Raw genomic sequence first — 15167 nt, forward strand, 5'->3', positions numbered from 1 at the left:
CATCTTCTCTCCCTGGGTGGTTATTACTCCCCATGCAGCTTTGCTGCATCAAGAGCAATGCACCATTTGCAATGCAACGCAGCGAGTTGTTCTGCAAGTCCACAGCCAACGGACTCCATACATAAAGCTATCCTGTATTCAGGAACTGCATGATTAGCCAAATACCAAAGTCAACTCACCTCTGCCTGGTTTTCATCTTTCAAGCAAAATCACAGGTTAGAGGTGATAAATGGCCAACCACCACCTAAAACCGATCAAGATGTCTTCTGCTGCTGCAGTTACAAGGGCTTTTTTTTTTCCATCTTGCAAATGAGCAATGGGAAACTCTCATCAGCAAAAAGCTTTGTCTAAACCCACTCTCTAAAAGCAGCTTGTACCATTGTTCTCCTGTCTTACTCGGACAATAGCCTAAATATACTATGCAAAAACTTGCTTGCCAAGTCTGTCTTTATTTAGAACTTTGTTCTTTATTTGTTCTTATTTTGAACCTTGCAAGGTCAGGTTTTCAGGTTTGCTTTCACTGTTTGGATAGTGAATAGAACTGTATTAATTAAAAATGTAAAAAAGAAATGCAACGTGCCATTCCTTTAAATAGCATCTTAGTCTCCTGTACAGTTATGAGCAGGGAAGTCAGTCAGTAGCACTGCAATATGTGACTCTGGGATGCATGTGAGATGTTAGACAGCAGGAAAAATGTACCAAGCTGCAGGAGGGAAGAAAAAGTATGGGAGATGCGACTTCTAATTAGATCAGTGATATTCCCTTACAAAAATGTCTCTTTTATGTACCCAGTGAAATCCTATTTCCATTACTATTAACGTGAGTGAAGGAGAATATTTTTTCTGTTCTTGCTCAGATGTTGCCTCATTGCTGCAGTGCAACTCTAGAGAAGGTCCTCACTTCAGAGAGCAGTCAGGCTTTTTACAGCATGCATGAAGTGGGAGATGCTGCAAAGTGGTTACATGGAGCCTAACTCCTGCCCTCACTGGGACACCATCTGTGGCTGCTTCTGGCTTGTGCAAGCTTCGTTCAGTGATCCCAGTCTAGTTCTTATGGCACTAGTGTCCATCCCAAGAAATGACTGTCACGACTAACTCTACTGATAACCAGCTTAGGAATCAAGGAGAAACAGATACCAAGACAAAGTTTCCTGAGGTTATCATCTTAACCAGGTAGACATATCTGCCTCTCAGATTATACAAACCCCAGACACAAAGAGCCATCGGGCCACTCCCGCTGTGAGCTGGCAACACACACCAGAAGGAGCAGAGCGCTTAGCCAAGTAAGTGGACCAAAGTCCTATAGCAAGAAGCCTCCTAGTAGCTACTTCCCAGAATCACCTTGACTTCAGGCAAAGAAATGCTCCTTCAAGTGCCCCAGGACTCCATGTTGTGCTGCACTTCAGAACAAGCAAGACTTTCCCAGAGCAACCCCATAAAAACAGGATTTGTTTACTAAATGTGACCACAAGGAGAGAACATGCTCACCAAGGCATCAGAGAAGCAGCATGGGTTACATTCACGCTGAAAAAGTTGCCTTAGACACAGGTGTGAAGAATGAAACAAAATGCAGACTTGAAAGCAAGACATATGTTGACCATTTCCAGTTAGTGAACACATACTGCTCTCTTACTGGCAAAACTACAGCTTTGATGTCTTATCCAGCATAGAACAGCAATTAGTACAATTACATCTTACAAGTCACGAACAAAACCTGAACGATGCATGTTGCGGTTGCTAGTCTGCATTTAGACTGGGCACGTCCATAATTTGAGCCTGTTTCTGAAACATTCTAAGCACCATCAGTTCCTTCTAAGGTCAACAAAAATCATGGATACCTCGTACTTTGCAGAGTGGAGCCCCTGAGATTTAGAGAAACATTAAATCTAAATGCTTCTATCGCATGCCAATTAGGCTGTCTGTTTGTCTCCTTAGAAGAGAGATGACGTAGTGAAGGTGGAAAGAATCATAAAAAAAGCAAATGCATCTAAGTCAACCCATCATCAAAGATAGAACATAGTAAAAGTCATAGCCAGAGGAGTTACACTTTAACATCACCGTGTCACTTGATCAGGCTCCAAGACCATCAAACATCTCCGTTAACTCAGAGGTGGGAGTGAGAGGTGTTTCAAGGACACCTTCCTTGGTCCAGGCAGCAAAATATCAAGTGATTCATTCTGTATTTTCTTTTTCCCTGACATGCAGGAACTCAGCCATAACAGCACCTCGGAAGGGATCACGCATGGTTCCCACAACATTAAACAGTGTTTGAAAGAAGCACACTCACCCCAGCTCTTCACAGAAGCTCACGATGGCATCAAAAGCTGTCATCACAGCTTTGTCAGATTCTTTTAAGGTGCCTTTTTTTTCCTGAAAGTAGACGGGAACAATAACTATAGTTTTCAATTTAAATATAAAGAGATAAAGTAACTCTAACGCTGACCAAATCCAACCCTTCTGATCACTACGGCAAACAGGTACAGACACCACCCTGTCTCTGCTCCACACGCTTCTCTAAGAGCTGGAGCTGGGTCTGGCAGCCCTTTCCCTTCCTGCTTCACTCCCTTCTTGCTGTCCCTGGAAACAGGGCTGCAGACAGCTCTAGACCCAAAAAACCTCATTTCATCTTTGCATATTCAGAGGTCACTGCAGGCAAGAGGCAAACCAGATGAGAGGAAAGGCAGCATATCTAGGCAGGTGGCTACTATTCTGCAGATCTTACTTGGATGTTAGAAAGCTCCTTCTTAATCAGGAAGCTGACTTGATCCCGGTCGTTCCTTGAGTAATAGAGGCGGCAGCAGGATGGCTTCCCATCTCTACCAGCTCTGCCAGATTCTTGGTAATATCCAGCCATTGACTTAGCAATATTCCAATGGGCAACAAACCTGCATGTGAGAAGGCAACAGGAAACACAAGGCTGCAGTTTCTCAGATCACTGCATACATGATTATGCTGTTTGTGGACATCAACAACAGTAAAAAATAGGATAATAAAAGCATAAAAGACAAAGAATTTTGCACACAGAAATTTAAGTCCTCTTAACCCATGAGACACAAGGAAAGCAGCAGAGCTGTAAGAAAACAAATGCACCTGAACAACATGTGATGAGGATGTCATTCCAGAGGGATGGAAATGAATGGGCACATGAATATCCCAAATGTGCATATAATTGCACAACTATGAAGAGTGAGAATAAGGACACTGATTTAAGGACTTTGGGACATTTTACTATAAAATACATCATTAATAAAAAAGACCTATTTATTTTGTGGAACACAATTTGAACATAGCAGAAAATCTGAAGTACTCAATTTTAAAAAGACACTTTTTTGCCAACAAAAACTTTTTCCCAACAAAATCTGCATGGGAAATTGTGTCTCACCAAGCTCTCTCGTAGATGAGGGCACCCATCCCAGCCAGCAAATGTGACCATGAATCATTACTAAACTGTATGTAATCTCTGAAGGAAGGTTTTCACACACCACTGCAAGGCTGCTTTAACCCTGCTTGTACCTGAGTATTCAGCAATTCAGCTTATACCTGTGTTGAGAGGATTTTACGGTACAGTAACGCTGCCAATGTTTTAAATACCAGTCTGCCTCAAACCCAGCACGTCCCAGAGGCAGGTATGATGCATAAGGGTGTGGCAAAAGATTAAATGACAAAAGCAAGCAAACACGTTTCTTCAAACACAAACATCCCAGGAACAGGCCAGGCAGGAAGCATCAAAGCCCTACACATTTATTCCCCATCAGGAAGCTTACTGAAGCAATTGATAAATAATCTCAAGCAAAACTGAATTGGCAGTAAAGAGAGAGGAGCAGATTCCATCAGAAAAAAAGAGACAACACCTCTGTTTTCCCTTTTGTCCAGAAGAGTCACCTCCAGAAGTTGTTAAACCTGATCTTACTTGATAACACACGCATGAATACTCAGAACTCTGCCAGCACAGAGCCAAGGTTAAGCAGCAGTGCCTTGCTCCCTGAGCTCAGGTACAATGTCCTTTAAACTATTAAAAATATCCTGTGAAGAGTCATTTTAACTCTGTTCCTCAGAAACTAACCAGATTACAAGAATGTTTCAGATATATTTAACTGTCAATCAGCCCTATGCATTTCAATTACTTTCTGCCTTTTTTTAATGACCACTGTACTGACCAGGGCAGCGTAATCTCAGCAAGTCATTATTTCATGCTGCCACCATAGGAGATATCTCACTTCTCCGTTGGGTAACATGCATCAAGCAGTGAAATAGTGTGTCATTACTATGGGATGCTCTCTGTGACACAGGGAGAAGGGTGGCACAGTTGTGAACTGATGTGATTGCCTCAGTGACATCCTGCCCCTCTCCCACAGTGGTCAGGGCAATTGCTTTATGTGGATTTTAGAGTAAAGATCAGGTCTGCATGGGGTGTTGTGTGAGCTGCACCCCAGTCATCCCTCTACTAAGTGATCACAGCTCACAGTACTAACTCAGGACAGCTATACTGCGGTGCAGGAACTGTAACACAGAACAATTATGGCAACAGTTAAAAGTCCCAGAGGAACAGCAATTGAAAACATGTGCAAAGTTTCTGTCCTTGGACTAGAGCTGTACTTTTTATATGGTTATTGCCATTTGTGAACTGCTATTTTTTTTCCCCCATTGCACTGCAAAAGGGGATCTCTAAAAAAAGCTGGCTCTGACTATTTTAGTAGAGGGTGTATGAATTATTTTAGGTGCAGATTTTCTTCCCACTGTTTTTTTAACAGCAACTATTGCACTAAGAGAAGTGAAGGGGACAGCTGTGATTGCATCAAGATGGTTCTTTTTGAAATCCTGGAGGGTGTGGCAAAAAAACAAGCATTCCTCCAATTTTCTTGGTTTTGAAGATGACTGGCAAAGAGGAGCTCTGGTGCCTTCTTTTTAATTTCTTTACAAAATCCTTCCAGGTTTGTTTTTGCTGCTTGTAAGATAAAGAACCTCCAGCTCTGTTTTTGTGGGTTTTAACAAGTATTCATCAGGCATTTGCATCAGATGTATCAGGTAACAAAGACTGAGGCTTTCCCTTCCCACTGCTCAGATTTCAGTCTCTGGTGGTGCACAACACTCAGCCCCACACACCTGACATTTGCTTTGTCTACTCCCATTCCAAAACTGATGGTTGCGACAATAACAGGGATCTTCTCCTCCATCCATTCGTTCTGGACTGAAGTCCTGTCAGCTGTCTTGAGTCCTGGGAAGGGAAAAAGAGGGAAGGAAACAATAATAAACAAAAAAGAAAAAAGAGAAGAAACAAGGATTTTCTTCCTCCTCCATTCCCCCATTGCGAGCCAACCCCCTCACTAAAACTGACTGACTGATGTACACGCTCCTCTCTGCCCATGTTTGAACTGGCCTGTGATCAAGCTGAAGTCAGCAGCAGCTGTTTCTATTCCAAAGAGAAAAATTCAGATCCCTCCTGGGGTAAGAGCAGTATTATATTTAGGCCATGCAAGATCCAACAAACCCAACAGTTGTGGAGTGAAGGGAATGCCATTCTGTTGAAGGCACATACCTCACAGACCTGACATGCGAACATCAGACCCATTGCAGACAATGCCTAGAAATGATTTCTAGGTAGCCCCAACCCAGGCCTTAAAGGTGATATGGTTCGGTTCTACCAGCTACTGAGAGATGCAGCTTCCATTACCTGCGTGATACGCCTTGGCTTTCACTCCTCGGCAGCTCAGTTCAATAGCCAGCTGGTCACACACATCCCTCATCCTGCAGTACACGATGCCACAGCCGGAGTATACCTGGGCAGACAGGAGAGAAAGTCTGTGACGGTGTCTGAAGCCAGTCAACAAAGCTGCAGTCATCAGTATGGCGGAGCCAGGAGGGATGCCTAAAGCTCATCTCTTCTACAACTGAAAGGTGCTGTTGCAGCACAAAAGTAAATCAGACATAAAGAGAGTTTCCTTACAAGGCCTCACGTTGACCATATGGTCCCCCAATCCTCTCCCAGTGGGCACAAGGCAAGCAGCAGTCTCCCACCATCCTACAAATAAACTCGGTGCAGAGGCTATAACTGAGTTGCTGAGAGTTATTTTGGGAATCAGTGTTAGAGCAGGAAATTCAATACAGCACTTCAAATGCTTCTGTTCACCCTCAACACACCAGAAGAGCAGAACATCATCAAACATACAATGATCGCCTGGGACATGACAAACCAAGACAGAAATGCTAGTCACATATTCCTAATCCATTTTCTTTTAGACCAACCGCTTCTGAGGGCACCTCTGAAAGCAATGCGGCCTTCACACTGAATCTATTTTAGAGGAATTAAAAAGTATTCGTGAGCACTTTCCTTCAGCGACCTCCTCCTTCCCTGCCACGGACCTGTCAGAGCCACACCAACCACTGGAAGATCAGTGACCATTCAGGTACATTTTGTTCAGTTTAGCCTCTTCCCCAAATGTAAAACCTACCCCAGTGGCATTCTTCACTTCAAGCGCCTTCAGACAGAAATCCTTCAAGTTGGCGTATGGATCAGTCAGGAGCTCTTTGAACTGCACATCATAGAACAAGTTAGACCTGAAGCAAGGAGTCTTAAATGTGGAAAGCGGCTGCTTTAGCTTAAGCGCTGCCACAATGTCCTCCTGGACCTGCTTGGTGGCAGTGGCAGTCAAGGCAACACATGGTGTGTTGGGTATGCGAGTGCGCAAGGTGCCCAGCCGTAGGTAGTCAGGTCGGAAATCGTGTCCCCACTGGGAAACGCAGTGCGCTTCATCGATTATCAGGTAGGACAAGAGGTTTCGGGACACCAGTGAGTTCAGCGTTGGTTGGAAGGAAGAGGCGGCTGCCATCTCCGGGGTGATGTACAGGAGCTTTACTTGGGGCTTCTCACTTGCTAAGTCAGCCAGGATGGTCTTCTTTTCCTGGGCAGAAAGTTTGGAGTTCAGAGAGCAGGCTTTGATCTTCAGAGCCAGCAAGTGATCCACTTGGTCCTAGAGTAAATACAAAATTAACATTAAATGAAAAGCAAATGGATATAAAGAAAGTCACCATCACCAAGAGACACTACTAAGGAGATCCAGGTGAGGCCCCAACTTCCACCTCCAGGATCGAGTCTCAGGACAACATGCACCTACAGTCTGGGTATTTAGAACTTCAACTCTAGATGCCTTTATCTTCAACTGTGAGCACACTGTCCAGCTCTAACATCCAACCGCGTTTCTGTGCATCCATTCACTTTCAGACAGTCTTTTTGCTGCCAGGGAACACCAGCAGGGATCCATGCAAAATAACTCATCATAGCCACAATGAGCTGAAATAAGAAGCCACCAACGCATCTCAGGATTTACACCACCAAGTTGTCACAGATGGAAAATGAATACCACCACCCTACAATAACAGAGCGCATTTCATTCCAAAATAGCTAAAGGATGTTATAAACACAGCTGAGGGAGGACAAAATACAAGAATCATGCAAATCACCACTGCAACAGAACCAAGTCTGGATGAGAATCATGCCATGAAAACCCAGAAGAAGACATGGCATCACACCCAAATACATCCAGATGAACCCTGGGCAAACAAATTCACCTCCCTATCCCTACACTGAGCTGCTCACTCATGCTTGACTAGCATGTAATATTTCAGACGGTATGAATAGTCCTTAAAAATGGATCTCTCATTATTTCACTCAATAACTGGTTTCAATAATTGATTTAATACCCACTGTTTTCCGGTCACAAAGTCAACTTTCAGCCTTCCCTATAACAAACCACACAGACTAAGCTCTTGAAGTTTGGTTACACTGAAATACACCGTGACCATTTCAGGCAGGCCAACAGCAGAGACTCGTGGACAGAAAGACAAGAGGCAGCTGTGCCTCCTGCATCTCCCGACCGGCTTTACTGCCTGCTTTTTCCCCAGCTAACAGGAGACAGTTACCTGAATCAGTGCAATCAGAGGTGAAATGACAATGGTGATGCCCACTGCCAGAACTGCAGGAAGCTGGTAGCACAGGGATTTCCCCGCCCCTGTGGGCATGCATACAAAGACATCCTTCTCGCCTGCAAAGACAACAGAAGAAAGCTCAAGGCTACTGAGTGGTGGCGAGTTCCCAGGGTTCTGTCTGGAGGGGTGGGCACAACAGCTTGTAATCTGTGACAAACAGCACGTGTGTGTGTACTGTGTGGCATCCCAACAAAAGACACTTCAGTTTAGGTTCTAAAAGCATAGCAATACTTTGCGTGCCTGCAATGGTTTCCTTCAAAGAATCCCTGATTGCTTTGTAAACATTTAGAAACAGCCTTACAAAAGTACCAGAATATACACAGAAACCAAGATAAAGAGAGGTTAAACAAGTTATTCATGATAATTCTCTTCCAGACGAGCTGCTTGCTTTCATCTTACAAATCTCCAGTTACGAAATGAACAGCCCCATGAGAGATCTTTACCACATCCTCTTAAAGCTTATCCCAGAACGGTACCTCGTAAGAAATAATGGTTGGAAATCTCCACCACATCGACAGTATCACGCAGTTAGTAACCGTTACTGTGCTAAGCAGTGTCCACTTCAAGTCAGGGAGATGCCAGTGCATGCCGTGTTAATAGGCAGAGTCACCCTGCTGACACGACAGCGCTTTTGGCCGGTCTGTTGTCAAGAGCACATCTGCACAGCTGCTGGCAACAGCTGAAAACCGTAACTATATCCTGAGTGCTGAATTCGATCCTGTTCTGCTTCGCATTGTGAGACCTGCCAGCGGAGGTAGTGTTTGGCAGCTTGTATGCGTGAGCTGCCTGTCCAACCAACAGCGGTATGATGGTGGGTACGTTCACACCAGCAAAATCATGTTGCTGATAGTGGCCACATGATTCAGAGAACAGATATAAACTGTGCCAGGAAATCAAGTCTTCTACTGGTATCATCTCTGTCTAACATTGTCTACAACAAGGACAGGTTTACTCTGAAAACATATGAATGTAAACAGTTTTGATCTCATCTGACCATACACTTGCTGGCAGATGCCTCCAGTGGAGATACCAGCAAGAGTGTACTTTTGTTCCTGTTTTCTGGTTGATGCAATAGTGAGGTTACAAAACAAACGCAAAGGAGAACAGGTGGGGCAAAGCTGTGCTCAGAAAGCATGTGCTGTGCACGCTCCTGTGCCACTGGAATGATCTCAGAGCAGAGGAGGCCTAGCAGGGATGAGTGGTCCTGCCCAGTCCAGGTGATGCATCTCCTCAAAAGAGATTTGAGGAGTACCACCCTCACAGGAAGATGGAAAACCAGATGTGTTTCACATCTTTCCGATGCCGAGCCTCACCTCTTGCCACAGTCATAGTTGCGCTTTCCTGCAGGGAAGTCTTGAAGGACTCAAACCCGAAGACCTTCTGCAGCGTTTTATGGACCCTGCCTTCCAGGCCCAGGGGAACCTTGCCGCTCATCTTAGAAAAGCTGTGAACAGGGACAGAAACCAATGCTAAACCCCAACCGCCACCTTCCTCTGGCTGAGGCCTGCCCTGGCTAGTTGCCACCTACGCGACCTCCCCCTGGTTGGACTGCCAGGCTCCCCCTTTTTTTAGCCCTCCCCCCCCAAGGATGCTATCCAGGCCTCCTCACTGGAGGGGACCCCAATATCGTTTATTCTGGGACAGACCCCCGCTGAGGCCTCCCCATGGGGTATAGGCCGGGCATAGATGAGGGGTCCATAGAGGCGGGGGAGGCCTCGCTGCCCTTCAGCCCCCCTGCACCCCGGGGGATGCGGCGGGGCCCTTATCACCCTCTCCCCAGGCGGGCTGTATCCCCTCACGTCGCCTCACGTCCCGTCCCCCTCCTCGCCCCGACCCCCCCCTCTCACTCCTGGTCAGGGTCCGGCAGGTGCTGTCGCGGCGCCGCGCGATGACGTCAGAAACAGCGCTTAAAGGGACACCCCCCCACACTTATAAACAGGCCGCGCACCTTTTATTCCTCCTCTCCCTCCCCCGTAGAAGCCCTGCTCCGCCTCGCTGGTTTTCTCCTCTCGGCGGAGCTCTCCCGATTTAACGTGAGCCTGCTTAAGGCGGAAGAAGACGAGCGGCGTTGCTAGGGCGACCGCTCTGCATACGTCATCTTCGCGCGCCGGAAGCCTGCCGCGGCGGCGGCGGAAGATGGCGGCGGCGAAGCGGAGCGTTCTTTCTTCGTTGGCGGTTTATGCCGAGGATTCGGACCCGGAGTCGGACAGCGAGGCCGGGACGGCGGGAAGCGATGGGGGAGCGGCTACGGGTGAGGGCAGGGAGGGGTCCGGGGAAGGCGGTGGGGAGGGGAAGGCCGCTCCTCTGTGAGGGGAAGGCCCCGCTCGTTGCCGCCTCCCCTTTCTTCATGGTTTTCTTGTTCCTTCCTTCTTTAGGAGAGAAAGGAGGCCTGGTCTCGGTTGGGTACGGGGATGACGACTTTAGCCGCGTGGATGGAGATGAGGAAGGGTATGAAGAAGAGGATGATGAGAACAGCAGGCAGTCAGTAAGTACCTCTCTGCCCCAAGAGCTTGCCCTCGTCCCTTTCATGCATTGCAGAGGCTTTTCTCTCTCCAAAGAAAGCCCCTGAGTGGCAACTCATGAGGGAACTCGGAATATCTGACTCCTGGTGTGGATTTCGGCACTTTCCAAATACTTTTATTTGCTTTGCTTTCAAGTAGAAAGCATTTGCCTTGAAACCCAGTAGCAGCTTGGTGCAGCTCGTGTTGCTTGTTACTAACTGTGTTGATGCCATTTCACACTTTTATGGGAAAAGGGCTGGTACAGGTCAACAGCCATGCTAAAGGAGAATTGTTCTTTAAGAATAGTTGACACATATGAAAACCTTATAAGAGGAACATGCTGTTGCATGATCAGCTGGAGGATTAAAAAGAATAAAGTTCTGTGAAGTCTTGAATTATTCTTTTGTGTATAACTCAACCCACTCACTACATCAGGTTACCTTGATATAACAGCGTCCTGTCTAGACGTGAGTGGCTTTTGCTTGTCATAGGTGCATGGCACATGTGTAACATCACCTAAATACCAAGATAACCGATGCATCGTGAGACAGGGCCCATAGCTCACTACTTGTGAGTGCAGCTATAACACACAAAAGCATATATAATTCTGTTATGTGTCTGTAGGAGCAAAACATTAAGTTGGGTGGTGGGAGGTTCTTGTCTCCTTTCTTTCTCATCAACCTTTTGCTTACCACCACATTAAGGGTGTGTTATCTTGTCCCTGTTCTAGTTATTTCCTCTGCCGTGTAGCCAGAAAAACAGGACTGTGTTACTATAACCTTTCCTCATTGAAACCTGCTTTGTGTGCATTAGATCAGTCTCCTATGAGATGCTCACTGTTTCTGCTGTCTGTTTTCCCAAGCAGCAGACAACAAATTTGTCAGTCTCTTGTTCTTCTTTTGGTTTTCTTCTGTTTCTAACTGGAGAAAGCGCAAGCGGTAGCGTTCAGTGTCTGCCCATGGTATCTGGCGTAGTGAGGCTTCTTTACTGCTTTAGTGATTCTTCTTTTCATATCCAGAACTTCTAGACCCTCCTTCAATGAGATCTCTTCAGTTTAAAGAAAGTGGTAGGTATGATCCAGATGGTTCTCAGGATCAACTGTGTTTAATTAGCATTGACAGATAGGCATGTAAATGGAGTAGCCTTTATCGCATGCACAACTTTCAGTGCGGGTTGTGGCTGTCCATCATCTGGGAGGTACAAGTTGCTGTTCAAGTGCTGGCAATCGATGAAGTCACTCCGGTGCCAGCCAGTAGATCTTACGGTCACTGTACAGATGTGTGCAGGTTGCACAGGGTGCCCTCTCCCTACTGTTGTTGCAAGAGAGCAATGCTTGGGGTTTTTTTACATTAAGTGTTCTTTGACCAGAATTGAGAGCTTCCTTGATATTGCTTGTTCTACTAGCTTATATTGGTTATGAGTTGTTTTTAGAAAGCAGCACAGGTTGGACTCAGGTTGTCCTGGGCTTTTATCTAAACAGCTCTGTGCTTATATTATCTACCTTAACAGTGACTGAAAAGCTTCTGGTTTTTTCAAAGGCAGTTCTCGGTAATTCTTCTTTGTTTGTTGATGACAATTCGGTGATATCCCCTGCTAGGTTAGGAGTTTCTGGGAGCTGTTTCAGTTACCTGCCTATAACATGAATGATTTAACCCATTGTTGCTTTGTTGAAAATGACTTTTATCTTTTTAATCTAGGTGGGACTATGGAGGGGAGAGGAATCTTATTTGTGATAAACATCAAGTTACTTGGTAGTAGGGTTCTTTTCTAGTTAGAAACTCACTGGTATTAAACTGTGATAGTTAAGACTGAATTATTGGCGTATGTGTATCTTTCAGGAAGGTAAGGGGGAGAGTAGCTGAAGTGAAGGAGTTTGTGTCACTTCTGTGGGATAGGCATGTCAATTCAGGCAATTAAAACTTACTGACATTATTGTGTGGTCAGTCCTTAGGCTGCCTTGTCAGAACTTGCTTGTGTGCCAATACTCCGAGGTGGGCATTTCTTTGTAAACTCTTCCTTTCAGTTGCACGTAATCATCTCACTTTTTTGTTTTTCTTTTTGAAGCTGAAACACCAAGTTCTTGTTTTGGGGCCAAAGTTGAAATTTGTGGCGGAGTTTGGAGGAAAAACCATTCTGCTGAGTCGTGTGAGCATGAAAAACATTTTCTGCTCCTCAAACTTGTTTTGAACCCAGAGTATGTATTTATGTCTAGAAACACAGACAGCTCTAGGATCCCAGTGAGGTAGCCACGGGGCAGTGGAACAGTCGGCTCACCTATCAGTTGGGACCAAAGCTGGAGCTTACTTCTCACGAGGTGTAGAAGTTGATGTAAGACTAAGTTCAGTATTTTAAGCTCTCATAGGGCAGAAACTTGCCTATTTCTTTGATTTATTTCCGGGTAGAAATAAGAGCTAAATGGAGTCTATTGCCTAAACCAGTGAAATGTGTCAGTGCTTCCCTTCTGTCCAAGTTCACATCATCTGCAAACGAAGCTATGAGAGCGCTACATGAATAAGAATGACGTGGTGTCTGTGGCATCATGGGATCCTTGGAACTTGGTGCTAGGCCAGACCCTCACCAAGCCTGCATGTGTGGATGGTTGGCAGGCCAGCTGTGTGTCTGCTGTGTGTTGCTGATGTTTGCTTGGGAGTATAATAGGTCTTGCAAATGCTGCTTTTTCTGTGAGTACCGCTAAATGGGGACAAGTGCAAAAACCTACCTGCCACCTGGAAGAGACAGAATTATCAAATGACAAATGTTTTTTTTCCCAGGTCTGTTGCTTCTTATCGTCTAGGTCTGAGCACTCGGGAGCTGCATGAGTTTTGCGGGGGACATCTGTGACTGAGTGATGCCTTTGCCTAAAAAAAAAACCAAAAAAACCTCAAAGCCAAACAAACACTTCTTTCCCTGACTGCAGGACTTGTGTGGGTGGGGCAAAAGTACCTTCTTTGGAAAGGGTCTTGGACTACTGCTGGGCTGCTGAATGCGAGCCCTTTGCTGTAAGTGCAGTTACTTGCCAAGCCTGCTCTTTAAGCTTAATCCTGTAAATTCTTGTCTTGTAGGAAGATGACGATTCAGAGACTGAAAAACCTGAGGCTGGTGACCTAAAGGTATTTGAAAGTGTGGTATGGCGGTGGGGGGGGAAAGTTCAGTACAAGAGGAATAAGTCTTAACAGCATGGCTTGGTGTTCATTTGTGACCTTCCATAGCTAGTTTCATACTTTCCTTTTTGTAGCTGTAATGTGGTTTTTTGACTTCAATTCTGGCTTCTGCCAGAGGTAGTTAACCAGTCAGGCTACGGGCTGAGTCACGGTCAAGATCTGCATTTGTGAATTTAGCCACCTCATGCATTAGATCTGAGGTAGGTTTTTCGACAGCATCTCGCCTGTTTTGCAGTGATCTGGGAGTCAGATCTGGTAGTCAGACCAGTACTCAGTATGAATTCTCTTATGACCAGTGTTAGTAGGAATACTTTCTTCGTTTAGAACAACTTAATGAATAAATAAATTTATGCTCCTAGAGGTCATGAAATGTGTCAAAATTGATTGTTGTCTCCAGCTCTTTCTATCCTTCTGAATGAATCAGTTTTGTATTTAAAATTTAAAAAGTGAAATAAGATCCCCAGATGATAGCTATCATAAATAGTTGAAGTCATCTTTAGCTTTTGATTACATCTTGTTTGTGCTGCACAGCGAGTGTTTAACAGCACATAGGAACATACCTCAGGCTAAAAGCTGAAAGGCGGACAGAAGACCAATTCCATTTGAAACTTTATCGAGAACTGTGCTCAAATTTTTATGCTAGTTCAGTTTCCCGTACAATATAAGCATTCTTGTGGGATACTGAGTGAGTGACAATTGCAAGGGCCTTTATTTTATCCAGTAGCTTCCTCAAGGATGCAGACAGTCTCTAAGCTCTGCTGAGGAGACCAGAGGACTGTGCTGCAAACTGAAATTCTGTAGAGCATTTGAATTAGCACAGGGCTTTGATATGACCAAATGAAGGCAAATGAAAGTGTTTAGCTATTCTGCTTAAATTAGTTTGATAGCAGCACTTTCTTCCAGGTTCCATGATATTTTTATGAGTATATAGTGATACACAGTTGAAAGTCTTGGCAGCTGTACTGCAGCTGGTAACATCTCTTGTGTCAGTGTGTGAAATGTCATTAATGCCTTTGGCATACAGGTAGGAGCCCCTTGGGAGCGGAATGTGTTGTCTCCTTTGTTGCAAGAAAAAATAATTACCCCCTTTTTTTTTTGGGGGGGGGGGGGAAGAGAGGAAAAGTTAATCTCTCACTTCTATCCTTTTTCTGCTTCTAGATTTTTGCCATTGTGGCTGGTAAGCGTGAAGCGTGCTAGCAAGATATTTCTATAAAAACTGCTGGATTGAAGTGTGTCCTGTGAAAGAAAATAGATGGGGTTTCCTTAAAAGAGAAATTTGGTGTACATCACCACAAACTCTGCTGTAGGGCCCTGTTGCAGTTGTATGCTTTTCTGACTCTACTAAAAGGCTATAGGACTTCAGGGCAATGGAGAAAAGATCTGGCAAAGAGAGAGAGAGAACAAAATCGGATTATAGTAGCTTTGTGTGAGGAATGATGCATCACCAAAATCTTACCCCTGAATCGTGTGGCAACTGCTTTAATATGTCACTGACATTTCAAGTTGGCTTGTTTAAAAGGCCT

General features: G+C 45.1%; 2 protein-coding genes across 3 annotated transcripts in view; one reads left to right on the top strand and one right to left on the bottom strand.

Moving 5' to 3' along the window:
- The window catches only part of RECQL5 (RecQ like helicase 5), a 38385-nt gene extending 28305 nt beyond the window's left edge, over positions 1-10080 (bottom strand). The window contains exons 1-8 of the mRNA XM_074160356.1: positions 10076-10080; positions 9296-9426; positions 7917-8038; positions 6449-6967; positions 5671-5776; positions 5103-5214; positions 2722-2884; positions 2287-2369 (exon numbers count right to left, since the gene is read on the bottom strand). Coding sequence (XP_074016457.1) covers positions 2287-2369; positions 2722-2884; positions 5103-5214; positions 5671-5776; positions 6449-6967; positions 7917-8038; positions 9296-9426; positions 10076-10080 — 1241 coding nt within the window. The remainder of the gene's footprint in view (positions 1-2286; positions 2370-2721; positions 2885-5102; positions 5215-5670; positions 5777-6448; positions 6968-7916; positions 8039-9295; positions 9427-10075) is intronic.
- A 25-nt stretch (positions 10081-10105) lies between these two features.
- SAP30BP (SAP30 binding protein) overlaps positions 10106-15167 on the top strand; it is a 31286-nt gene continuing 26224 nt past the window's right edge. The window contains exons 1-3 of one of the 2 annotated variants that reach the window (XM_074159975.1): positions 10106-10233; positions 10358-10467; positions 13546-13593. In XM_074159975.1, the coding sequence (XP_074016076.1) occupies positions 10119-10233; positions 10358-10467; positions 13546-13593 (273 nt within the window). In that variant the 5' untranslated portion in view covers positions 10106-10118. The remainder of the gene's footprint in view (positions 10234-10357; positions 10468-13545; positions 13594-15167) is intronic. The other variant, XM_074159976.1, reaches the window with a different exon arrangement.

Source organism: Numenius arquata, chromosome 17, assembly GCF_964106895.1.
Source record: "Numenius arquata chromosome 17, bNumArq3.hap1.1, whole genome shotgun sequence".
NCBI lineage: Eukaryota > Metazoa > Chordata > Aves > Charadriiformes > Scolopacidae > Numenius > Numenius arquata.